General features: G+C 51.5%; 1 protein-coding gene, 1 long non-coding RNA gene and 1 pseudogene across 3 annotated transcripts; all 3 read right to left on the reverse strand.

The window, feature by feature from the left end:
* Positions 1 to 1,053: 1,053 nt before the first annotated feature.
* Positions 1,054 to 6,375, reverse strand: LOC115897408. The gene is made up of 3 exons (XR_004057195.1): positions 5,627 to 6,375; positions 5,005 to 5,110; positions 1,054 to 1,369 (listed from the first exon to the last, which is right to left on the reverse strand). It is a non-coding gene; the product is annotated as an uncharacterized LOC115897408 (long non-coding RNA).
* Positions 6,376 to 9,204: 2,829 nt separating this feature from the next.
* Positions 9,205 to 10,909, reverse strand: LOC115897570 (annotated as a pseudogene). Its single transcript, XR_004057347.1, has 2 exons — positions 10,847 to 10,909; positions 9,205 to 10,655 (listed from the first exon to the last, which is right to left on the reverse strand). The product of XR_004057347.1 is annotated as an uncharacterized LOC115897570 (transcript).
* LOC115897517 (protein PML-like) lies at positions 9,205 to 23,582 on the reverse strand. The gene is given in 6 exon segments (XM_030930659.1): positions 9,205 to 11,741; positions 12,814 to 12,964; positions 21,418 to 21,470; positions 22,548 to 22,647; positions 22,649 to 22,807; positions 23,256 to 23,582. Coding segments are annotated over 6 exon segments (1,332 nt in total). The 5' UTR covers positions 23,337 to 23,582; the 3' UTR covers positions 9,205 to 10,953.
* Positions 23,583 to 24,615: the final 1,033 nt, after the last annotated feature.

A 24,615-nucleotide genomic window follows, 5' to 3' on the forward strand; every position in this document is an offset into this window, starting at 1 on the left:
CATTGGGTCATACGGCTCGTGTCACTGGGACATCCAGGTGGCCCTGTTGGTGTTGGGGGAGCGCATCCGCACTCTGAGGACCTAGGTCTAGAGACAAGGGGCCTGGTGTCGCAGACCAGAGCTGTCGCGCAAGAACTATATACGGGGTAACAAAAACTGGGCAGTCAGGTGGCCCCATGCCTGTAATCCCACACTTTGGGAGGCCAAGGCAGAATGGATTGCTTGAGCCCAGGTAGTTTGAGATCAGTCCTTGGGCAACATATGAGACCTGGTCTCTATAAAAAAAAACTTAAAATAGCTGGGCTGTTGTGGCATGTGGCGTTGGTGCTAGCTACTCAACGGTCTTACCTTGGGGTATCACTTTGAGCCCAGGATGTTGAGGCTTGGCATGAGCATTGATCTCAACCAGCTCTCCCTAAAAATGTGCTAAGCTCCATTGATAAGAAGATGTTTAATATCAATCTTCCTAAAAAGGACCAATAGACTCCACAAGACACTGAGTTAGACATAAAAATAGAAGGGTAATAAATGAAATATGTAAAACTACACAACCAGAAAAATAAACAACTACCAGTACCCAAAACATGGCTAAATCTCACAGGATTATGTTGAATGGAAGAAGCCAGCCACAAACGCGCACATACTGAATGATTCCAATTACATGAAGTTCAAGAACAGGTGAAACTAACCCATGGTGACAGAGGTCAGTATTGTGGTTAACTTTGAGGGGACAGCAACTGAAAAGGGGCAAGCGGGAGCCCTCTGTGCTGATGGGAACATTCTGTATCTTGAGCTGAGTGGTGGTCACATGAGTGTGCACATATGTAAATACTATGGAGTTGGCCAGGTGCAGTGACTCACACCTGTAATCCCAGCACTTTGGGAGGCCGAGGTGGGTGGATCACTTGAGGTCAGGAGTTCGAGACCAGCCTGGTCAACATGGTGAAACCCCATCTCTACTACAATACAAAAATTAGCCAGGTGTGGTGGCAGACACCTGTAATCCCAGCTACTCAGGAGGCTGAGGCTGGAGAATCACTTGAACCCGGGAGGCAGAGGTTGCAGTGAGCCAAGATCTTGCCACTGCACTCCAGTCTGGGCAACAGAACAAGACTCCATCTCAAAAACAAACCAAAAAAACAATAGTACAAAGTTGTAACTTAAGGTATATGCACCTCACTGTATGTAAGATACTATCTTAGTCCATTTGTGGTGTTATAACAAAATATCTGAAACTGGGTAATGGGTAAAGAACAAAAATGTATTTCTCACAGTTCTGGTGGGTGGGAAGTCCAAGATCAAGGGACCAGCAGGTTTGTAGTCTAGCGAGGGCTGCTAGCTTCCAAGATGGCACCTTGAACACTGTGTCCTAACATGATGGAAAAGAGAGAAAAGCACAAGAAGAAAACCGAGCTAGGTAGCTCCCTCAAGCCCTTTCATAAGGTCACTAATCCCATTCATGAGGGGGCTCCTCCCTCACGACTTAGTCATCTCCTAAAGACTCCACCTCTTAATGCTATCACATTGGGGTTTAAGTTCCAACGTGACTTTTAAAAGAGTCACAATCATTCCAACCATTGCAAAAGTACTTTACTAAAAAGAAAAAAAAGGAAAATCTTGTCTCTAAACATAATATTTTAAGAATTTATATATTTACAGCCCAATTTTCCACTTGCTTACATACATATTTGTGACCACGAGTGTCATTCTTAGATGATAAAAGTTTCAGTAAATTATTTTTCTCACATTACCTATTAATATCTTATTCAGATAAAACCAAATTTCTAACCTAGATTTTAGGTTAAGACAGAAACCCATAGTCATTTGTTGCAATGTGAGAATGACAGAGAGAGATATTAACTAGCAGAATCCAACTATAAAACTAAATTTAAGGGCACAGTTCTCTGCTAATGACTCCCCCAGACAAATCACTACTTGGATAGCAATGAATCAACTAAAAATGGAAGTGAGAACAATTTGAGTCCTTTTTGCAATGGATGGATGTTTATGAGACTATTAAGTGAACAGGGTTCAGAAACAAGGGGATAAATGGCTTGCTAATTTGGGGTTGAATGGAGTAATGAGATGATCTTGGAAATATAAGAATCCTGCTTAATGGGACTTGTCTACTTGATATTCAATAAACCAATATAGTAAATTCAAAGAGACAAAGGACATGAGCACTCAGGACAAAATTACAAGAATAGTGCCAGGCGCAGTGGCTCACGCCTGTAATCCCAGCACTTTGGGAAGCTGAGGTGGGCAAATCACCTGAGGTCAGGACTTTCTGACAGGCCTGGCCAATGTGGTGAAGCCCCATCTCTACCAAAAATACAAAAATTAACCAGGCATGGTGGCACACACCTATAGTACCAGCTACTTGGGAGGCTGAGGCAGAAGAATTATTAGAACCCAGGAGGCGGAGCTTGCAGTGAGCCGAGATTGCACCACTGCACTCCAGCCTGGGCGATAGAGAGAGACTCTGTCTCAAAAAAAAAAAAAAAAAAAAAAAAAATTAGAGGAATACATTTAGCAAAGAGGCACCAAAGTTGAGATAAGGGCCACTGTCCCACCTCTGACATCTTCTGACATCTTTAATTCTTGTGTCATGGGGATGGCAAGCCAAGCCAGGGAACAGAGTCTTCTGACTAGAAGCTAAAACCAGCCTTTGGGGTGAGTTCAGAGGGACTGTTCAGACTCAAGATGCGAAAGCAGATGCTGCCAGGTCGAAAATGTCCCGATTGCAAGAGCATTTGCAAAGACAATGATGCTCAGGGAAAGAGAATGCTGTGTGTTTAAAAAGAAAAAAAAAATTAAAAGAAAGAATGGAAACAAGGAAGAAAAAGTGACTGGAGGGTAAGGTGACTGTATGTTCTTGTTTGCAAGGTACCTCTAAGGTTATGTCTGCTGTCCCGGTGCAATTATTATAGTGCCCCTTTCACTCTCCTAAGTGTCTGGACTTGGATGATAAAGCATATGATCACCCTAGCAAAGAGAGGATATTAGCCAGAAGACCTATGTGTCCATTTTAAACGGTGTGGACTGATCCACAGTCGCGCTTGTGCCGCTGCCCAGCCAAGCGGTGTGCACCACCTCTGCCTCGCCCTACCCCGCCCTGCCCGGGTCTCCAGGAAGGCTGGAGCGGAACCCTCGGCTCCCACGCTGCTCTGGTGCTCCTGCAGGTTATATGGGGGAACTGCTTCTCCACCCCCACCCCAGTATCCTCCACCCCACCTTCCCACCCGGACCCTGGGCAGCCTTGGACTTGGCCAAAAGATATTCAGAGCACGAAAAGCCCTGGCTGGGGAGTGGGCTGGACCCGACAGTGAAGCCTGCCTCACACAATCAGACCGGCCCAGTTTAAACTAATAAAGCCCAGCTCCTCTTCTTCCTACCCAGTCCTGTCCTGTCTCATTTTGTAGACGGGAAACTGAAGCCTAATTCAGATTTTTCATTGGTAGGATTGTGAAGCATACAGCTGGAGCCTCCCAGGTGCCATTCCCCACATCTCTGTCTTTCCCCTAATACATTAGGATAGTGGGGAAGCAAGAGAGCTTAAGCTTAGTAAGCTCCTACTGTGTACTGGCCAGAGTGGGCACTTTTCTCTCCAGCCTAGCAATTGATGGGAAATAGGTGATTATACAACTAGGAGACAGATCAGAGTGGGCTAGTGACATGCTCACAGTCTCTCAGCTGAATCTGGAACCCAGGGGTCTTTGACTCTAAAGCTAATGCTCTTTCAGGGTCTCCAGCTTGAGCAATAGTTGCAAAATGCAAAGAGCACCTGAAAATCTAATATTGGTCCGTATGAGAATGTATTGCAAACACAAACATGGAGTGTCTTCGTGGGGGATGATGGCGTGGTGGGGAGGTGATCTCAGTTCTATGTAACCTGGAAACTCTTCGAGGAAAATGAATGAAGCATGACTGAGTGCAATTTGTCTGATAAGACCTGTCAGAACGTGAGGCCTTGTGGACCCTGAGTGAAGGTAAGAAACTATGGTGCTGGACATTTGCTAAGGTGTTCTTTTTAAAATTGCTTAGGGCCTCAGTGCCTCCACCTTCTTCATGACCGTAGAGCCACTTGCCTCGGCCTCCTGAAGTGCTGGGATTACAGGTGTGAGCCACTGCGTCCAGCTGGTAGGTCTGACTTACTGTGCAGTCAATCCAAGCTGGGGTCAGGCAGGGCTTTAAGGCTCTAGAACTGTAGGAGATAGTGCTCCTAAATTCTACCCCCAGGCCCTCTGTGCTCAGTCTGAGATGAATGATTTCGGGAAATCAGACAAGCAACACAGGATTTCACAATATCTCATACTTGTCTGACTGGCTAGGTTTTTGGAACATGTCTGTGGTTAGCTAGCTAGCTTTTGTAATCTGCTTGGCTATCAAGTTTGGGATATGTGTAATATTTATAAACTGAATTTAGCATAATCCAGGCAGCTGGTCTCAGTTTAAGGAAGTTCCCTGAGCCAAGAATGACGGAATTTCCCCCTCACTTGACAGCAATGCGTTTTGTAAGGGTAAATAGAGGCTTCCGAACTTTCTGGGTTTTGTTTTTGCTTGGTTGTTTCATTTTGTTTTTGTTTGTTTGCTTTTATTTAGTATGGGGAGAATCTGTTGAGATTCTAGACTCAGCGGGTCTGGAGCTGACATCTGGATTCAGAGACAAAAATAAATGATGGTATTGGCCCCACTCCTGCCCCAGGCCCAGGCTCAGCCTGTGCCTGTGCCTGGGACCAGGACCAAGGCCACTGCAGGGGAGTGTGTCCTCAGAGACCTGGATCTCCATTCCCTCCCGTCTCCCTCTGCCTGGCCCGCCTAGTCTCCACCCACATCGAGGTGCAGCATGCATCCCACCCACGCCTTCCCGTGACCACTTCTTACCTACATTATAACTGGGGGTGGGGCCTTATCCTAAATCATGCATTCTCAACAGAGGTATTATCACCCCACAGAGGATGAAAAGGCAGGGGAGGAAGGGCAGCTGACCATCTTAGCTATTACCTGGTTTCTGACCCTCCAAAGGCTCGCAGTCCATACATATGTCCATGTAAAGAAGAGGTAAAACCATCTCTATTTGCAGATGATACAATCTTGTATTTAGAAAATCCTATGGAACATACAATGTATCCATGGTATTAAAATTTCATAGAGGGAGGCACAATTGGGGAAAAAAATGCTAAAAATGCTCCTTAAGAGGACAATAATAATAATTATAAAAAGATCCAGAAGCACCGCCCTAAACGAAAAAATTAAAATGAAAGTTCAAGCACAGGCACCAGAAGGTGGGGGTAGTTTCCAGGGACCTGCCTTCTGCATCACCTGAGACTGACAGCCCACGAGGGCATGGGAAGGAGAGACCAGGGAGCCTGTCCTCCAACACATGTCCATGCACTCCATGGTGTGGGCCACAGATGGTGCCCGTCTAGACACTGGCTCCCTGCAGGCAAATCCCAGCTCTGCCACATACAAGTTTAATGACCCTGACAAGGTACTCAGCCTTGCTGCTCTTTTGTGCTCCTCTGTAGGAGGAGGATGGGCTGTAACCACATAGGACAGTTGGGAAGATTAAAGAAGGTTACTTGTGCTAAGTGGAGAAATCGTGTCTGGTACCCAGTTATCTTACCTGGTTGTCCCATGCTCTCCCTCCTGGGCAGGCTTGCCCACTCCTCGGTCCCTCCGATCTGATTGGTGGACATTGAGCTTGTTGGAGTTGTGAGCTCCGGCAGAGCCACTGCCAGGTGCTTCTAGAAGAGGATTTGGGGGAAAAGGCAGATTGAACTTGGGGTGCCTATTAGGGGGTCGAGAAGCTCCTGCCCATTTGTTCACAGGTTCATGGACTTTTCAGTTGCTAAAGTCACAAAGACTTGTGACCCGAAGAGTGACTTTAACTCCATTTCTAACTAAATTCCTAACTCACCCCAATTCTAACTCAATTCCTAATTCCTAAGGTTTATTCTCAACCTTAAGCACCAAGTGTGCCCCTCCATCTGATCTAATCCCAAATCCTAACCTGGGGCCTCCCCTGAACTTTAGCTCTAACCCTCACCCCAATTCTAAGCCCACCCCATCCTTACCCCAGTTCTAACTTGGGCCCTATCCTTAGCTGTAGAGCTCACCCCAAGTCCACTGGTAACCCAGTATTTCCCCAAATTAACAGGTCGTTCACTTCGACAGTCATAAGTTTTACTCTACCTGCATCCCTTCTGAGCACGGAGTTACTTACTATTTGTCCTAAGTGGATCTTTAAAGAATTCCACTTCAGCATCATTCTGAGCAACTAGATCCCAGAAATCACACTTTTTTGTTTGTTTGTTTTTTGCAATGGAGTCTCGCTCTGTCGCCCAGGCTGGAGTGCAGTGGCGTGATCTCATCTCACCGCAGCCTCTGCCTCCTGGGTTCAAACCATTCTCCTGCCTCAGCCTCCCGAGTAGCTGGGACTACAGGTGTACGACACCACGCCTGGCTAATTTTTTGTATTTTCAGTAAAGACAGGGTTTCACTGTGTTAGTCGGGATGGTCTTGATTTCCCGACCTCGTGATCCACCTGCCTCGGCCTCCCAAAGTGCTGGGATTACAGGCATGAGCCACCGCGCCCGGCCAGAAATCACACTTTTGATGAGCTGGTTGTATTGTTTCTTTTCTTCTTTCTTCCTTCCTTCCTTCCTTCCTTCCTTCCTTCCTTCCTTCCTTCCTTCCTTCCTTCCTTCCTTTCTTTCTTTCTTTCTTTCTTCTTTCTTTCTTTCTTTCTCTTTTTCTTTCTTTCTTTCTCTCTCTCTCTTTCGTTCTTTCTTTCTCTTTCTTTCTTTCTTTCTCTCTCTCTCTCTCTCTCTCTTTCTTTCTTTCTTTCTTTCTTTCTTTCTTTCTTTCTTTTTGTTTTTGAGACAGAATTAGACAGAATTTTGCTCTTGTCACCCAGGCTGGAGTACAGTGGCACAATCTTGGCTCACTGCAACCTCCACTTCCCAGGTTCAAGCTATTCTCCTGCCTTAGAGCCTCCTGAATAGCTGAGAATGCAGGCACAGGCCACCACACCCAGCACATTTTTGTATTTTTAGTAGAGACAGGTTTCACCATGTTGGCCAGGCTGGTCTCGAACTCCTGACCTCAGGTGATTCACCTGCCTCGGCCTCCCAAAGTGAGTACTGGGGTTACAGGTGTGAGCCACCATGAACGGCCTGGTTGTATTGTTTCTAACAGATGTTAAATAAATATAAAAGGTTTAACATTAAAAAAAAATGTTTCTCCACATGTCTCATATCTCCAGTTATCTCCCATACCACAGGAAGTGCACACAGAACTTTAGAAAGGACTGAGCTGCCGGAGCCTAAACCACCAGCACCACCAGCACCAACATGGCTCACGCCCTTTGCCAGGCACTGTGTGGGGGCTGCAGCACCTGCTGCTGGCAGAGTCTGGGAGCAGCCCTAGCTCAGCTCCCCTTCTTGCCAGGCAGGGTCCCCAGTGTCCTACCCTCTTTGACTTGACATTTGGTGCATCCCAGCCTGGGTGGTATGCACACTAGCCATGGAGTTTCCTTAATTGTGAGGAGTGAAGAAAGGTGAGAAGGGAGCCCCTTACTCAGGCATACATGCTGGAGGCACCTGGGGTGTGAGGCGGAGACAAGGCTGAGGTCAGAGGAGGAGATGGGGCCTGCTGGCAGGGCTAGGCTGAGGGGGAGACTCTGAGGCATGGAGAGTGGTCAGGGTTGGGGCCAGGAGTCAGAGTAAGGCTGGGATAGGGAGAAGGGTGGACATGGGCAGGGAGAAGGGTGGACATGGGCCAAGACAAGGGGAGGTAGAGGGTGGGAAAACAGCCTGGCTAGGCTCTGGGACAGTAGCTGGAGCTAAGAGCCAGGTTGGGGTAGGGGCAAAGCAGATTTTTAAATGACTTTCCCAGGGGTGTGAGGCCCTTGGGCCTCAGAAGGAGACCCTGGAGCAGGGCTTGGCTGAGCTGCCACACAGAAAGTTTGTTCTCTACTCCAGGCCCCAGTGACTGAAATGTCCCATCTGGGTGTTCTGGGAGCACAGTGCCACCTCCTGCCTAGCCCCTCCATGGTGGGCCCCTTGTATCTTGGCTCCCTCAGACCCCAGGACACCCACAATTGTTTGTTCATCCCAGATCTTGTTCTTTGCTACCCTGAAGACAAGTCCACTTCTTTGTTTTTGTTTTTTTCTAAGATCGAAAATGTGTTTATTTTCCTATAATTCATAAAGCATTTTATAAAGCAGTAAGATCTTAAATTTGTGTACTTTCAAAATACACCAAAAAGCTGTCTTCACACACATTTTCTCACTGGTTCCCACAAAGATCCCTTGAAGTCAAAAGGAGCCACATTATCCCATTTGACAGAGGTGTGGCCTGAGGATCAAGGAGGGAGGTAAATGTGCCAAAGAGGGCCACAGACTACCAAGTGAGGATTGAAACTCTGCATCCTGACTTCTAACCCAGTAAGTTCCCATTAGCTGACATGAGATATATAGTCCAAAGATGAAGCACAGGTGACATATTGGGACTGGATCTTCTTGGTCAAAGGGTCAAGCTGAGAATAAAACTCCAGGACTGGAATCTGGGCATCTGGGATGGTAGTTGGGGTCAAGGGTGGTGGCACTGATCAATTCCCATTACCTGGCTGCTCACCCACACCAGTGGTGGACTAATTCTTATAATGCTTGTGCCATGGGAATCCCTCGGGTACTAACCGAAGTTCCATCTGTGATGGCCAAGACAACACATTCATCACCTGTTACCAAAGTCCTGGGCCTCCCACACCTCTCTTTTTAAGGGTTTTACCACTTGTCACTCAAGGAACACAGAGAGAAGTACAGGATTAGCTGGTGAGGGGCAGTGGCAAAGTTCCTGCAGACTCTGGTCTCTGGTTCCTGACTTTCTCTAGGAAGTAATTCTTGAAATCAGTGTTTCTTTCTCTCCATGTGGCACTCCCATTTGGAGATGATCCCAAGGCAAGCCTACCCTGGGTCTCCCCACTTGTCATATGGGGGTTCACATGCTTAAGGCTCACAGCACTGAGCAACAAAGGGCTCTCAGCTCTGCTAAGTCCTAAAAGATGCCCCACAAAACACAGTTGTGCTGGGCAAGTGACCACAAGCCTATGCCTGGGAGAGCCCCCTCCTATCCAGGCAAAAGGCTTCTCAGTGGTTCCTCTGGGGGTGCTGAGCAGGGTCTGTGATTGGAGCATCAGGCTTTCAAGATTTACATCTTTATTAAAGACTGTGACAGTGGAGGCAGGGCAGAACACCCCTCAGTCACATCTGAAAACAGCGCACATGGTGGGGCTGGAAATCAGTGGGCCCAGTCTCCCTTCCTCCTTCCATCTGCATCAATCTATTTCCATCAGTGCTTCAGAACCAACGCCTGCTTTAACAGTCTGGCATCAGAATCTTATTTTAAATGCATCAAAGTTCACTGTTAGAGCCAGCACTCCAATTGTGGGAACAAGACCCTACGGAATTCCTCAGTGGGTCTTCAGGGCCCCCATGGGATGGAGCTGCAGCATGGGCACACACATTTCACCTATGTGAAAGCTGAGGTCATCAGCCATGGAGGCTAGAGATCTTGGAAAGCATCCCAGCAGCAGGGAGCCAATGAGAAGGGATGGAAGGGAGGGAGGAGGAGGAAGGGTCCATTGTTCTACTAATCAGAGAGGACAACCCTGACCTGCCTCTGTTCTGCTGTTGACCTCTGATGTGACCACAACGCTGTGGACTAACAGTTTGGAATGGGAGCTAGAATTCAAGGATGAGAAAGCTTCCTGTCCACTGCCTCAGAGGCCTGCTTTCCATTCCCAAAAATGCAGGACGGCACAGAGGGATGGCAGCTCTGAGACCATGGAGGCCAACCAGTCCACTTTACAGATGGGGACATTAGAGCTTGGGAAGGGGCCTGTTCCTAGGCCACACTCACTGCACAGTCAGAGATAGGGACGGGACTTTCTCTCCTGTTCCACACTGCTCCGTGGAGGAGCAGTCTATGAGAGCAGCAGTTCTCAAACGTGAGCATGCACCAGCATCACCAGGAGAACCTGTTAAAACACAGACTGCTGGGCCCCATCCTGAAGATTCTGATTCCAGAGGCCTGCAGTAGAGTCCACGGGTCTGCCTTTCTAAGAAGCTCCCAGGGGATGCTAATGCCGCAGGTCCTGGACTACATACTGACTAGTGCTGGGCACTCCTTGGGACGGCTGAGGGTGAGGGCAGTGCAGGAAGAGCCAAAGGCCATGCTGTGAGGGGTCTGGTGGCCTGAGGACCAAAGAGCAAAGCTGTGGCCAAGTAGAGGTGTCTGTGCAGCCAGGAGGAAGGAAGCAAGCGTTGGAAGGTCAGGCTTTGGAAGCAGGGACACGCATGGAACATCAGTTTCTGTCTTTGCTGATGAGGCCCCTCTGGGATGAAAGAAGGGAACAGAGTTGGCCTCTGGGCAGGTGGAGGGTGAGGGACCCTAACCTCATGAGGGGCAGTTTGGTTTGGAAGGCACTTTGAGTTGCCATGGGCTGCTGGGGCTGTAGCCAGCATCACCTCAGACTGTTCTCTGTGGGAGCTGTCAGCAGGTGTCCTGGGGCAGGGACTGGGGTCAGGACTGAGCTGTAAGGACACCCAAGGTAGTGGCAGGTGGGATGGATGGCGCAAGACCAGGGCCACCTAGAGAGCCCAGAGGTCATGACTTCCTCACTCAGGACCTCCCTGGTTCTAGCTCCTGGAAGGAGGGAGCTAGGAGTCTGGTGCACACCTGGGGTGGTGGGTGCTCAGCTTTGGAACCTTCTCTGTAGGATTTTTAGAGAAGAGAAATTTGGTCCCAGAGAAAGGGAACTGATTCTGAACCAAATGACAACTGAGGGCTGGGTACCAGGACCTGGGAATGCTGTGATGGGTGGGGCCTGGCTCAGGCACCCCATCCCTCTCTGCCCACTAGAGACTCCAAGCTGGTCACCCCCTCCTCTCAGCTCTGCTGGGAGGCCCTCTCTGCCAAGCCATGGCCAGCAAGAGGGGTGGAGACTCCTTCTGCCCGTGCCAGCGCCGGACCCTCCAACAGGCCTTCAAAGTAGGTACCCAGAGCCTGCAGGTTGAAAGCAGGCTGGGCAGGGGGCAATGCGGTGGTCTGCAGGCTTAGGTAGCGGCTGTACTTCTTCAGACCCCCCTTCCGGTCACGGCGGTGTGCGCTCAGCAGCTCCACGAAGCTCACATTGCGGAGGGCCAGGAGGCGGGCCTCGGCCCGGGGCAGCACAGCTGCCTGCACCAGGGGCTGCAGGGAGGCAAAGCACTGCAGGCTACTGAAGGGGTAGACATGCTGGGCCAGCTGGGGGCCCGGGGAGACCTCGAGGAGGCGGCACAGGTCACGCATGGCCAGCACAGCAGCCATGGCACTGCGCTCACTCATGTTTCTCGCCAGGTAGGTCTGGGCCAGGTTCTTGAGTTTGAAGCTGCTGGCCCCGGGCACACGCTCCCGGATGAGGGGCAGGGCAGCGAGGAAGCCTGAGATGGCCTCCTGGAATTCCCAGAGCCTGTTAATGTCCTCCAGGGCCCGGAAGAAGTTCGGGAGACCAGGCCCCCAAAGCTTGTAGCAGGCCAAGATAGGGCGGCGCATGGAGCTCAGAAAGCTGAGGAAGTGCTGCAGCCCCACCTCCAGGGACACGGCCTTGGAGTAGATGCTGAAGAAGGCTTCGGGCTGGATGACCACGCGGAACTTGCTTTCCCGGTTCACTGCAGCCAGCTGGCTAATCTTCTGGGCTGGGCAGGAGAGAAGGGCAGGGTGAGGACCCAGGGCACAGAGAGCTCTGGGGTGGGAGCAGGGGGTCCTCTAGGGCTGCTGACCCACCATCTAGAGACCTCACCTTGGGGCCTGCTGGCAGTAGCCACACATCAGCCCCCAAATGCAGCTCTGACCCTGGTTCTGATAGGATAGCAGTCAGAAGGGGAGGCTCGGCTGCCCTCCAAACACTTTGTTCACCAGCTGGGGATCCAGCTCTTCCCTTCTTCACTACCAGCCCCAGAGTTGGCCAAACTCCATGGATCCAGGTCCCTCCTGTCTTCTGTCAGCCTTAGCCACTGACACTAGAGATCTCAAGCTGTTTGAACTTAGCTCTCCATCCCATGCTCCTTCCTCCAATTCCCTCAAGGACCCCAGCCCAGTTACAGTCCTGGGACATAGACAGCACTCCACTCAGAGCAAGGCCCAGAGCCTCCCACTGAGGTCTGCAAATGACTTTCCTGTACCATGAAAACACTTGCTGTTTCTGTCTGGCTGGGCTAGCCCCAATGTTGAGTCCATGCCACAGGGTAGGTCCTGGGGCTCTAGCTCAAGGAGAGGCATTTGCAGAGCCAGGGTAAGCACTGGAGGAAGTCAAGGGGCTTCCAGAATAAGGTCCCTCTGTGACCTTGGATCTGTGGGCAGTCCTGTGCAGCCCCCTGTGGGACTGGCCCTCTACTCAGAAACGTGTAGCACAGCCAGAGGCCTTACTTGGATGACTGGGCCCATGGCAATGAGCTCGCGCATTGTGTTTCTGTCTAGGAGTGTGTTCCCCAGGCTCTCCGTCTAAGAGAAGAACTGGTCAGAGGTGCACTTGTGGAGGCATCTGCCTCCCTCGCACACTCAGGCACTGGACAAGGCGGACATCTTTATTTAAGCCAGCAAATGACACCCCCGGAGCCCAGGTGAGCCAGAGTGCTCTGCCCAGCCTGGCTGCAGTTGTTGGCCAGAGCTCAGCGCTCTCCCGTGCCTGACAGATGGCTCTGCCTGCACTTCTTTTGGGACTCACAGACTAAGTTAGAAAGGGGTGGGGGTAGCCCCAGGAGAACCCACTTTCATTGTCAATCTTGAGGTCAAAGAAAACCAGAGGTCTGTCTTCTGCTTGGGGGTCAGCAAGGTTCTCGTCCAGGACCCTGAGGGTGCTGGGGTCTTCCAGCTGGAGGTCACTGGACTCACTGCTGCTGTCATCCAGTTCTCGGGAGGACTGCAACACAGAAAAACCAAGTGTCAGGGGTTCAGAGCGCCAAGGCAAGCACTTGTGCAGAACACTAGCAAGCTGGTATAGCTGGGGGCATCTGCGTGCACATGAAGGAGGGTGTACCACTAGGAAAGGGGACATGTATGCACAAGAGAAGGTATGTGTGCATGAATGGGTGTGAATTGGGTGTATCACATGTGAGGGTTACGTGTGTGAACCAGGGCATACACCTTCATGAGTAGGGGAGGGAAGGTGACACACACAGGTTGTGAACGTGCATGTGTGGGAATGAATCCAAGTGCTAAGCTTGTGTGTGCATGTACAGTTAAGTGTGAGCTGTGAACCCGTGTTGACACAAGCGTATGGAAGTGTGAGAGAAAATGCCAGTGGGTGTGTGCACGAGTGTGTTGTGATGCTTATGGAGGCTCAGGGAAGGAGCCATCTGCTATGGCAGGCAGGACCTGAGATGTCTGCTCCTAATTTCATATTTTTGAGCAGACTCAGAAGAAACACCAAAAACTTGGGACGGGAGAAAGAAGCCTCATTTTGAACCCCAGATGATTCTTTGGAAGGGGTCAGGAGCCTGCCTTTTCTTGTCCCCGAAGTCAGCCAAGGTGCCAGTGTCCTATACAAAGGCAAAGGGAAGGGCTGCTTGGCCTCCTGAAGGCCACATCTAGGTGGACACCCAGGTCCTTGGCAGTGAGAGAGCAGTGGAGGCCCTTGGCATCTGACCCAGCAGCTTAGAGAAACCTGAGTTTTGGGAGTCCTTCAGGTGAGGTGTTCTCTCCTGCCCCAAGGTCCTGGTGGGAACACTGTTTGAGAAGCCATAGGCTGGGCAGCCAGAGGATGAGGGAAGGGCTCCAGCTCTGAGATTTTCCCAAGGGACTGGGACTACAGAGGGAGGTGGTGCCTCTGATGGTAATACAGAGTTAATTGCTTATCATCTGCTCAGCTGCCAAGCCCAGATGTTTAGTCTTTGGTGACCAACTTGGAACCTTCCGTGAATACCACCTGTGGACGTTAGCCAGAGACCAGCAAGGAAGAGACGTGGCCAGGATCACAGGGCCAATTGGGAGCATGGCGGGGACAGAGTCCAGGGCAGGCCTTGGGTTTTTCCTCTTTATGGACTGCCTCTGGCTTCTCGATGAAGTTGGTGTCACCTGGTGCTAAAGCCTCAGTTAATTCTGGCCTCTGGCTAATGTCCCTGGCCTAGGAGACAGTGCATTTCCCCAGACCCTTCCAATGCCCAAATAAACATCTGTTTCCAGCCAAGCTTCAACTGAGAGAAAAAGCATTTCCGCCTACGAGTAACCTAAGATGTGGTGGGTTTTCCTAGGAGTGGCAGGGTTTCACTTGATTTGCATTTCACAGCCCTGCTCCAGGCTCGCCAGCTTTCTGCCAGTCATTGTCAGAAGCACTCACTATGAATCCATCCAGAGCTAGCTTTGCCTCTTCATATCCAGGGATCTAGTCAGAGACCAGCGCCTCGCATCTCCAGATCCTCATTCAGCCACGGTGTCAAAGGCTGATTTCACGCGTCTTGCTCCAGGTGAGCCCACACTGCTGTCTCACCTTCCTGACTCGGTTTCCTCCCTGTAAGGAGCCTTCTACAAGGTGTCTTCCTAGCTTGTAGCTGGGTGGCTAGAGGCTCCACCTTCTCCCGCTTAGGGAGAACCCAGTTGTTTCCTCTCTCCAGGATTCACTGGGCAGCAGCACTCTCCCACAAGCTGGCAGAGGGGCTGGGCTCCCCTCCTGGGTCCTCCCTGGTTCAGATCCCTGGTGCCAATAGCTGAGGCTGAGTCCATGCTGCCACCTACTGACATGGCACACAGGACTTCCTCTTTTTCATTCTTCTTCCTGCTCCAAACGCAACTGCAAATGCCCCTGTGTTCCTGAGTGCCTCCACAAAGCTCGGGGCAATGTCCTCGGCCTTAGAACCAGTCTTCTCGCCTTCAGATCTGCTCTTCCAAGAGCAGAGCTCCCTGGAGAGCCACAGTGCTGTCTCTTTAGGTGACCTCTCCCATCATTACAGCAGGGTCATTTATGGCAGCCACTAGAACCTCATTTTTAGAGCCTTCCATTGTCCTGGGGCCAGGGAAAGTCCCTTATCCTAAACTTACCAGAGCTGCCTTCTCTAAGAAACCTCTGCTTTCTCCCTTAATAAAAAGACACCCCATTCCACCGAGCTTGTTAATGGAGGACAGGCTGGATCTTTCAGCCCTGATTCACTTCCTCCAAAATTCCTCTTGCCGTTGGGAACTTCCATAAAGTATGGCCACCCATGGAGCTGGTCTCACTGGAACTCCAGCCAGCTGTGAACTCAGAATTCTCCCCTGCCCCACCTTAAACTCCAGCATCACGGCTGGGGAGTGCTGACGCATTTAAACAAGACTTTCCGAAAGACTCAGGTTTGCCAGCAGGGCCATCAGATATAGTGGCTGGCCTGGTGCAGGACATACTCCCCTCCCTGCTCACTAGGGGAGACTCTCCCGTTCTGCCCCCAGGCCCCACACCTTGGCCTTATTTCACAAATTAGGATAACTGGGTGTCGGGGGAGCATAGAGAGGGACAGTCACTAGAAAAGGCTTAGATTTACTTGGAAGAGAAAAGGAAGGGAGACAGAAGAAAGAGGATGGGAAATACAGTCTTGAGCCTGCGTGTGAGGACTGGGAAGGAAGGGGGAAAGCTTTGCTACCTAGTGAAAGATGCCAGGCGCCAAAGAAAAGGGGAAGAGGGACTGAAGAAGTGCTGCTGGGGTTATGAGCTGGATTCCCTTTAATGTTCTTTCAAAAGATGCAAGTAAATACTGGGATTTATTTATTTATCATACTTGGTTCATGGACATTGTTTCTTTGAATGCAAAACTGTGTTCAGGCTGAGCCTCGTGAGAGCCGGGATTTTTTCAGGATATACATGCAACTTGGATACACATGCAGTCTGGCCCATGAGCTACACCCATCTCACTCCCCTTCCTCATAGATCTCCCGGCCTGAGCAGGTCAACTGCATTCCAACTCAACACAACAGGTCTAACAGTTGTCCCAAGCATGCTCAGAGGAAGTGGCTGGATTGGCACTTTAATCACCTTCCAAAAGTCTAGGAGGTGCATCAGGGAAGATCCAGCCTCTCCCCTCCTCTGCTGTATCACACCCCGGTATGAAAATGTCACCTGCATTCAAGACTGCCACATCTATAAACAAACGATCAGCATTCCTCTACCAGACATGCAATGAATCCGATTCAGTGGTTCTTGACTTTGGCTAGGCATTCGTAGCTTTAAGAAAAATCGCTTGAGGCCTAGGCTGCAGCCAAGACTGATTCAATTAGAATCTCGGGGCGTGAGACATAGGAATCTGTAGTTGGGAAAACTCCCCAATGTACAGCCAGCTTGAGAACAATCGTCCTTATCACTGATTCATTCCAGGTTTGCTCATCAACCAAACACACACAAGCCGAACTCTGAGAGTCAGCATCCAGCCTCTGGAAGATACAGAGCATCTGACATTCATGCTCATCCAGAGCCCTCAAGCTCCTGAAGAACTTTCTGAGCACTTATGCATTAGCTACAGCTGGGATCAGTTTGGCAAGACACATGCACTGCTGTCTTTCTGCAGACACAAAACCCCAGCTCTTGCAAAGCCTCAAAGACCCCAGGAATACTGCACACGTTATCAGTGAACTGGACCATAAACTTGGCCAGCCTGTGGCCTCTGCTGCCCTTCTGTCTAGCTCCAGCCTCTTGGCCAGCACCTCCGTTTCATTTTCTCAGATGCACACTCACCAGTGCCACGGCCCCTCCCTGGATCAGCCATTCTCCACAGGCCTCCCTTCCTTCGCCATCACCACTGCCACTTCTGCCACAGGCTGCCCCCTCCCGTTGGTCCCCTTCTGTTGCTGCTGCCACCAAGGCACCGGAACCAGTAATCTGTCACAAGAGTGAGTGAGAACACCTATCTTTTCCACTTTGGATCCTAAAGCAGGGGCCCCAGGGCAGGCGCATTGCTGTCCCACTCTGACAGTTTTTAAGCAAAGTCCTCACCCCAGGTACTCCACAACCAGGCCTGGGGGACTCACCGCTCCACCCCATGACTATGCCCTGCTGCCTCTCGCTCCTCCTTGCACAAGCAGTCTCTCACTGAATCCCTAGGACACAGCTGAAGCTCAAGGGAGGGATCCCTTAATGCCCTGATACACTTGGAAAGTGTAATATCGTAGCAGACCAGTATTCTGCAACTTTCCTCACTGTAAGGCTGGATATGAGCAGCACAGCTGGGGAAGATGGGTTAGGAGGAGCCGGGGTCACTTGGGAATATCACCCCACCCCCTCCCTCTAAGCTGGGGAGTAGGAATTTGCAGTGGGGGTGCTGGGGGTACTCTAGGGCACCAGGGGTCTGGAAAGGGCACAGAAGTTGAGTAAGAAATGCATAGGGGGGGGACCTCATTTGTTGGGGTTTTAAAATATATATTTTCTAAAGTTTGGGACTCCTGTAACAATTTTTAAAACCTGTGTCTTAAAGCTACATACACAAAAGCAGCAGTCCTCTGACTATCTCCTCACATCTCCAGGCCTGCTCTCTAATGTGAGCTCCTAGGTATTTAATTCATCATCACCTGAAATGTGCTCTTACCCCCTCCCTTAATTCACTGGATAGCCCCTAATGACTCCTTGCTGATAGCTGAGCATTAGATACTCCCCGCCCCTAATATTGCTGGGGTCCCTCTACTTGACTGTCCATGACGTCTGGGGACATTGTTGGCATTCCAATCCTGTTCTCCACCTTTCCTTCCCAGGCTTTTGCCTCTACCCAGGGTCAGTGGTAGCTTTAATCTTACCAAGATTATGAGATGGAAATAAGTGCCCAGATTTCAGAGGAATTTAGGCCCTAGAAAGACAAGACTCAATAACTGGTTGGATGTAAGGAATAGTCAAAATGGGGGTGCCCTGGGTGGCTGGGGTCTTGGCTTGTGCAACGGGGCAGAGAGTGGGGTGAGCTACTGAGAGGGGAGGAGGAGGTGCTGAGTTTGAGGTACCAATGGGCATCCATGCAGAGCTGTTAGAAGGTCATTGGCCACACTGGTCTGGCAGGCAGGTGCGAGCATTGGGTATCAGCTACCCCTGGGCGGTAACTGAAGTCAGGGGCATGGCTGAGAGCACCTGGGAGAATACACAGACCGAAAAGAGGAAAGGGCCCAGCAGCAAAGCTGGAGGAGCACCACACCCAAGACAAAACAGAGCCTGCAGAGGAGAGGGAGGAGTGCCCAGAGCTGCACCAGAGCAGGCAATCTTTCCAGGAAAGACTGGGCCCGGTGCCAGTCAAGAATAATAAGGACTAAACACGACACTGCAGCTAGAGGCATGGAGGCCACTCTGGTACTGGCGGGGAAGCGCAGGAGGTGGAGTGAAGAAGGGGCAAGGAGGGGGCTGAAGTGTAAACAAGGAAAGCAGAGGAAGGGGAGCCGACAGCTGAAGAGGGAAGTGGATGGAGTTTTCTGACATGAGAAAGACCTCATTCAGGGTGTTTCGTTCAGAAGGCAGTGGATGCATTAGAGACGCAAGACAGATGAGGAGGAGGAGTGAGGCTTCCAGGGGGTCAAGGTCTGGGGCCAGGACACAGGGTGAGTCCTGGAGGCAGGCAGATGTTCCTTCCACCCTAACGAGGACAGGGAAGGGACGTGATGGGGATCTGTAAATAGAGAGCAAGGTGTTAACTGTCCCTATGCCATTGGAGAGCTCCTGTCTTCTCCCTGGAGCAGAAGGTGCTACCACCAGCTGAGGGTGAGGCTGGGACAAGGGTCCAGTGAGGAAAGGCAGGTGGGGTCTGCCCTGCAGAACAAAAGGATATACTGGGCAGAGAACCAAGGAGCCCTTAGTAGTTACAACCACTCATAGTTTTCCCAGGCCTTTCTCCCGCAGATCTCGGCCTCCAGGTGGCAGCACAGAGGTGACAAGCACCTGAGTCCTTCCAGGATTTTCTGCTGGGCAGGCAGCTGCAATCCTGATGAACGATGGGACGAAATGGCAAGTGTGCGGGGCTGGAGGGAGGCAAAGGTAGGACCTAGAGCTCAAGGAACAGGAGGCTGCGGTCAGAGTCCGAGGGGGACACCTGAGGGACTGACAGTGCTCGGTGATGGCGAGGCGCAGGGCGCAGCCACGGGGCAGGCAGTTGTCGGGGGGAATGGAGTGACGACCCCTGAGACGCCAAGGAGTGGCGGGCAGGTTGGTGGATGTAGAATTCACTCAGGAGGAAGGCAGGACCTGAGCAGGGAGAAGAAATCTGGGAGGCGAATGCTCACGTCTGCCCTCAGTGAGGGTAGGCAGGTGAGTGTCTGAGATGAGCTGGGGAGCATAGGGCCCACCCTGAGAGGGACAGAGGATCCTCAGAGGCACAGAGGATCTTACCAGATGGCCAGGAGGGGGATGCAACAGTCCAGGAAGCACAGGGCCTTGACCCTACCTCCCACCTCTGATGCCCATAAGTGTGGGCAGAAGAGGGGACATGGTATCCCCACAGGAGAACCGAGTTCCACCGTAGGGAAGACAGAACCAGCCTGCAGTGAGGAGCTGGATCCATCAGAGAATGTGATGGTCATGGAATAAGGGTTCGCAAGGGTGATGGTTCAATAAGTGTTTATTGAGCAGCCAATCTGCCAGGTCTTGGGATAGCCAGTCCCTGTGCTCATGGGCTTAGATCCTGGCAGAGGCCCCGTGGAAAGGCTTGGGGTGGGGATCAGGGCATGGAAGGCTGTGCTATTTGCCAGGGACTCAGAACACAGGAGGGTGCAGGGGTGACAAAAGTTTCTTTCTTGGGCAGAGTCCTGGAATGGTGGCTTGAGTCTCAGCCATGCCTTAGCCTTCCCCTCTCAGCCAGAGAAGATCCATGTCTCCCTGCCCAGAGGTCCATGCGTAGCCATTCATTCACTGATTCATTCCTTTACCAAGAATTAATGAATGCGTACTCTGTGCAGGGCCTGAAAGCATGGGCTAGAGGAGGCAGCTCAGGGGCCGGGCAGGGGTGTTGGCTGCAAGGTTATAAGAGAAGGGTAGCACTCTCAGAGGCCTGCTTGACGGGCCCCTGGGACTGGGCTGATGGGGGGCCTTTCTGGGGGACAGGGTGGTGGGAATGTAATTGGAGAGGCTTCCAGAGGCACTTGGACTTGAGAAGCCTCCATGGAGCCTCTGACAGAATCCCCAGGGGAAACACCTGCTCCAAGAGTCTGGGCTCTGCCTCCCCCTGCCCCCACCATGGAAGAGTTATCAAGCTGAGAATTCATGCAGGAGAGGGGGAGGGAAAAAAAGTGGTTGAGCCACTGGGATAAATGGGAGGAGCCCCGGAGGGAGCGGCTGCGGGATCGCACAGTCCCTCGTATCCGGCAGGGTAGGCTGATGCCCCTTTGCAGCTGGGCAGGATGTTCCTGGGCATTAGCAAGATGGTTGAGGGGCCCTGTGGTGGCAGGAGTGCTGGCTTGGACCACATGGGGAGACCAAGCCCGAGTAGGGACCCGATGCAATCGAGGGTGCAAGCGGAGGGCGTGGCGAAGGCGGATGGCTCTCTGTGCTCTGTACAACAGGTAGCGGATCCCACGGTGGACGGCAGGGTGCTCCTGGTGATCAGGAGGCTGGCTGTGAGGCTCAGCATCGGGGACGGCAGCCTGCTCAGCGGGCTGGTGGGGAGGCCAAGCTGGGGGGTGGTGTGTGCCACGGGGCAGGCTGGAGGCTCCTTGTGCTCTCAGCAGAGACTGGGCTGGCGAGGAGTGGGCTGGCGAGGACTGTGGCTCGGCGGTCTCCATGGGCTCCGTGCACTTTCCAATACAGAACCTCAGACTGAGGGCTGGAAGAGACCTCAGGGGCCACCCAGTCCAACCTTTCACTCTATTCAGATCCCATTTTCCCCTGGACAGGTGATGGCCCAGCCTCTAGTAATAAACCTCTAGGGACAGAAGGGTCGCTACCCATGAGGCCACCTGTTTCATTGTGGAATGGATTTACAGTTCTTTCTTACATGGATGGAGTCAAACCTCACTTGTTTGGCCCCTGAACAGCTGCCCTGTAGCGTCACACCCCTTCACTGGCCCCCACTGGCTGCAATAAACCAAGGAATGGATTCTTGTCCAGCCCTCCTCACTGAGGACTTAGAGGACAGTAAATGCATAAGGAAGCTCCAGACAAAGGCCTTGGACATTCCAGAAAAGAGACAGGGCTCTGGACATATGCTATCAGCATTTCAGAAGAGTATATATGGCTACCGAAGGCTCCTGCCCTGGTGTAGTAGGAGGGCTAGGGTGGTCCAGGCATGCAGCTAACATTTGCAGACTGTCCTCAGCACAGCTTGGGACTCAATGCCTCATTGGAAAATTCCCCAGGCGCAAGGCAAGTCTGAGAGTTACCTGCTGTGGCTGTGCCCCCTGGGACCTGAAATGGGGGAAGGCAAGAGTCCTGGGCTGAACTTCTGGGCCACTCACCGAGTTTTCGGCATCTGAGTCTTCCGAGCTGCTGATCACCACAATGCGCTCCTCTGAAACGGGGAAGCGGAGATGCATTATGAACTGCCCAGGACACACGCTGGGAGGGGTGTGGGTGTGCACCTACTGGAATCCTCGCAGGCCAGTGGACTGGGGGCAACGGATGCCCTGCAGGAGGATGGGAATAGCCACTGTGTGTGCCAATGTGACTGTTTCACATTTGGATTTGTGTAATTCACAAATGGGTTTCCATAATTTCTTGCTGTGCCTTATCTATGAATATTCAATTATTTGCCCAGAATTCAGAATTTGCCCCCTGTACAGGAGGCCTGACAACCACTACCTGGTCTGGAACCTTCTGCAATCCTAAAGAAGCACACTGTTTGTCCCCATTCGCAGCTCCATGAGCTGGATGTCTAGAGTTAAAATATGCTTCATTTAGTGAATCAAAACCCATCGATTACCAATAGCATTTGTGGGTAAGGAATGTCAGTGAGTGCTCAGTGTGTGACCAGGGCTGGGGCTCAGTCAGAATGAAGAACAAAGCTGTACTCTGGGTTAAGCAGATCCAAGAAGAACTCTCTTGTTCCAGATTTCTCTGGGTTGACCTCAACTCCTGCCCAACTGACTATCTGCCTGGCAGTGTTCATAGAAGGTAACTCTGACAAATGAGACACCTAGGTAGGTGGCCTTTGTAGAAACACTTGGGGAAATGATGGGTGTAGACTGAGAGAGCAGAGTTAAGGTCACGGGGAGTCCAGTTTCCTGTGATGGTATGCCCAAGTCCTCTCTGGGAGTATGCTAGGCATCAGCCAAAACTTCTTGTGGAGACCTGCCCTGTGCAAAGGCACAGTACTGGGCACTGTCAGATTAGTGTTTGGGAGAAAGGACGCATAGAACTGTGCATTTTAGCCTGTCAGGCTCCCCACACCTTAATCATGGCAAAACACATGGTAAACCATATACACTCTCACCCCCAGGCAAACTGTGAACTTTGCCTATCTTATTCAGTGGGAATAAGGGACTCCTGTTGGCTTTGTGCTTTCTGGATCGGGCCAAAATACAGAAGAGGGGCCCCACCCAGACCCTGGCAGGCAGCACACAGGCCACTGCCCTACCCACCTCCCTACCTGCCTCCCCGGCGCCACTGGCCACGTGGTTGCTGTTGGGCAGGAAGACCTCACTTCCTATGACGGGGCTCCTGGGGTTAGGTGGCCCATCCAGGTGGGGGTGGTGAGACTGCCTTGGAGGTGCTGGGCCTGGGCTGCTCCGGGGAGCTCCGAGCCAACCTTGCCTCCTTCCCCTCCTCAGACTCCATCTTGATGACCTTTCTGGGGCACTGGGTCTGGCTGCACTTCCTCTTCTGGGCTGTGGTTGTATTGGAGACATCCTGCACAGAGGGAGTCACAGAGCCAGGTCAGATGCCTCCAGGGGTTGGTGGGCAGAGCCTGCCCTGAGTGCCAGGGGCTTGTGACCACCCTTTTGCTTCTGCTGTCCCCTCTCCTCTGCTCTCAACCATGCAGATCACGTCTCTCTTCAGACAGGAAGTCTTCCCAAACTGGTACTGTCTGCTGTCCACCAGTCTCTGCTGGCCTCTGACAGCCCTGGTGCCCTGGGCGTCTCAGCACCCCTGCTGGGCTGGGAGTGGGCCATGCTTTTGGGGAGCTCCCTGACCATGCAGCCAAGAACAGGGGAGAGCACAGAGAAGGCGCTGAGCAAAATCTTTCCCACAAAGAGCTGATCTGATGAAGGCCTGGATTCCCACCCCAGTGCCAGCTCACTTTCCTGATGGAATCGAGGCCTTCAGGAGGGGAGGCCAGGGCTGGGGAGAACCTTACCTCTCCGTAGGAAGGGCCTTTGATGGAGAAGGCGTACACTGGCACAGGGTGTGCCCCGGGCACTGACTGTACCACAGCCATAGGCTGGGCTTCAGCCAGCCCCAAGGCCTGAGCCTGGGCCTTCACTCTCTCTGCCTCCTCGGGCTGCAAAGTTGGGAAAATCAAGTCAGAAATGACTAGGCAGTAGCCCCAGGGCCAGGTACCCCAGACCTGTGGTTGGCCCAATCCCTGGGGCCTCACCAAGTCACAGGTCCAGGTTCCCTGACTCACAGCTCCGAGCTCACTGGGGACAAGAAGTCCTCCAAACTCTCCATCACATCACTTCCTTTTTTAAAAGTTTTTTTTTTTTTTTGTAGAGACAGGCTCTCACTATGTTGCCCAGGCTGGTCTTGAACTCCTGGACTTGAGCAATTCTCCTGTTTCGGCCTCCCAGAGTGCTGGGATGAGCTGGGATGAGCCACCACGCCTGTCATCACCTCCTTCTGACTCTGAGTTACTGGTGCCCAGGGACCACTTTGGTTCTTGTGTGTCCTAAGGGGGCTGGAAGATACCCCAGGAATCACAGTGCCCGACGCAGGACATGCTCAATAATTAGCCCAACTTATACACACACCTCCAGGGACAAGGTGCTCACTACTGGCGAAAGCAGCTCCTGTAACAATGAGAAAATCCTCCCATTGAGCTGAAACTGGCCTCCCTGGGGCCTTGCCTCTGCCCTCTCAACCTTAATTCTACCTGGGTCAGCTACTGCACGAGTTGGGTGAATTGCTTAAAACTCCTCAGGCCTCAGTCCCCCCTCTATAAAATGGGAGTAATAACATCTACCTTATATGGTAATGTGGATGAAATGTGTTAATACAAGTAAAATATAAAATACCTGGCACTTAGAAAATGTCGTTGATGATAAATATTGTTCTTATTACTACTCTGTGCCAGGCACAGTGCTAAGTACTTCATGTATCTATCTCAAAATTAAATAGAGGCAGTTTCTTAAAAGACTAAATGTAGAATTACCATATGACCTAGCAATTCTACCCAGGTGTGCACCCAAAAGAAGGGAAAACAGATGGTTAAACAAAAGTTTGCACATGAAGGTTCAGAGCAGCACTATTCACAATAGCCAAAAGGTAAACAAACTAAATGTGCATCAACTGATGAGTGAATAAACAAAATGTGGTTACAGCCACGTGATGGAATATTATTAAGCCATAAAAAGGAATGGAGGACTGAGATGTACAACATGGATGAGCCCTGAACGTATTACATTAAATGAAAGAAGCCAAGCTGGACGTGGTGGTGCACACCTGTAGTCCCAGCTACTTGGGAGGCTGAGGCACAAGAATCGCTTGAGACCGGAGGC

The sequence above is a fragment of the Rhinopithecus roxellana genome, chromosome 5 (assembly GCF_007565055.1).
Source record: "Rhinopithecus roxellana isolate Shanxi Qingling chromosome 5, ASM756505v1, whole genome shotgun sequence".
NCBI lineage: Eukaryota > Metazoa > Chordata > Mammalia > Primates > Cercopithecidae > Rhinopithecus > Rhinopithecus roxellana.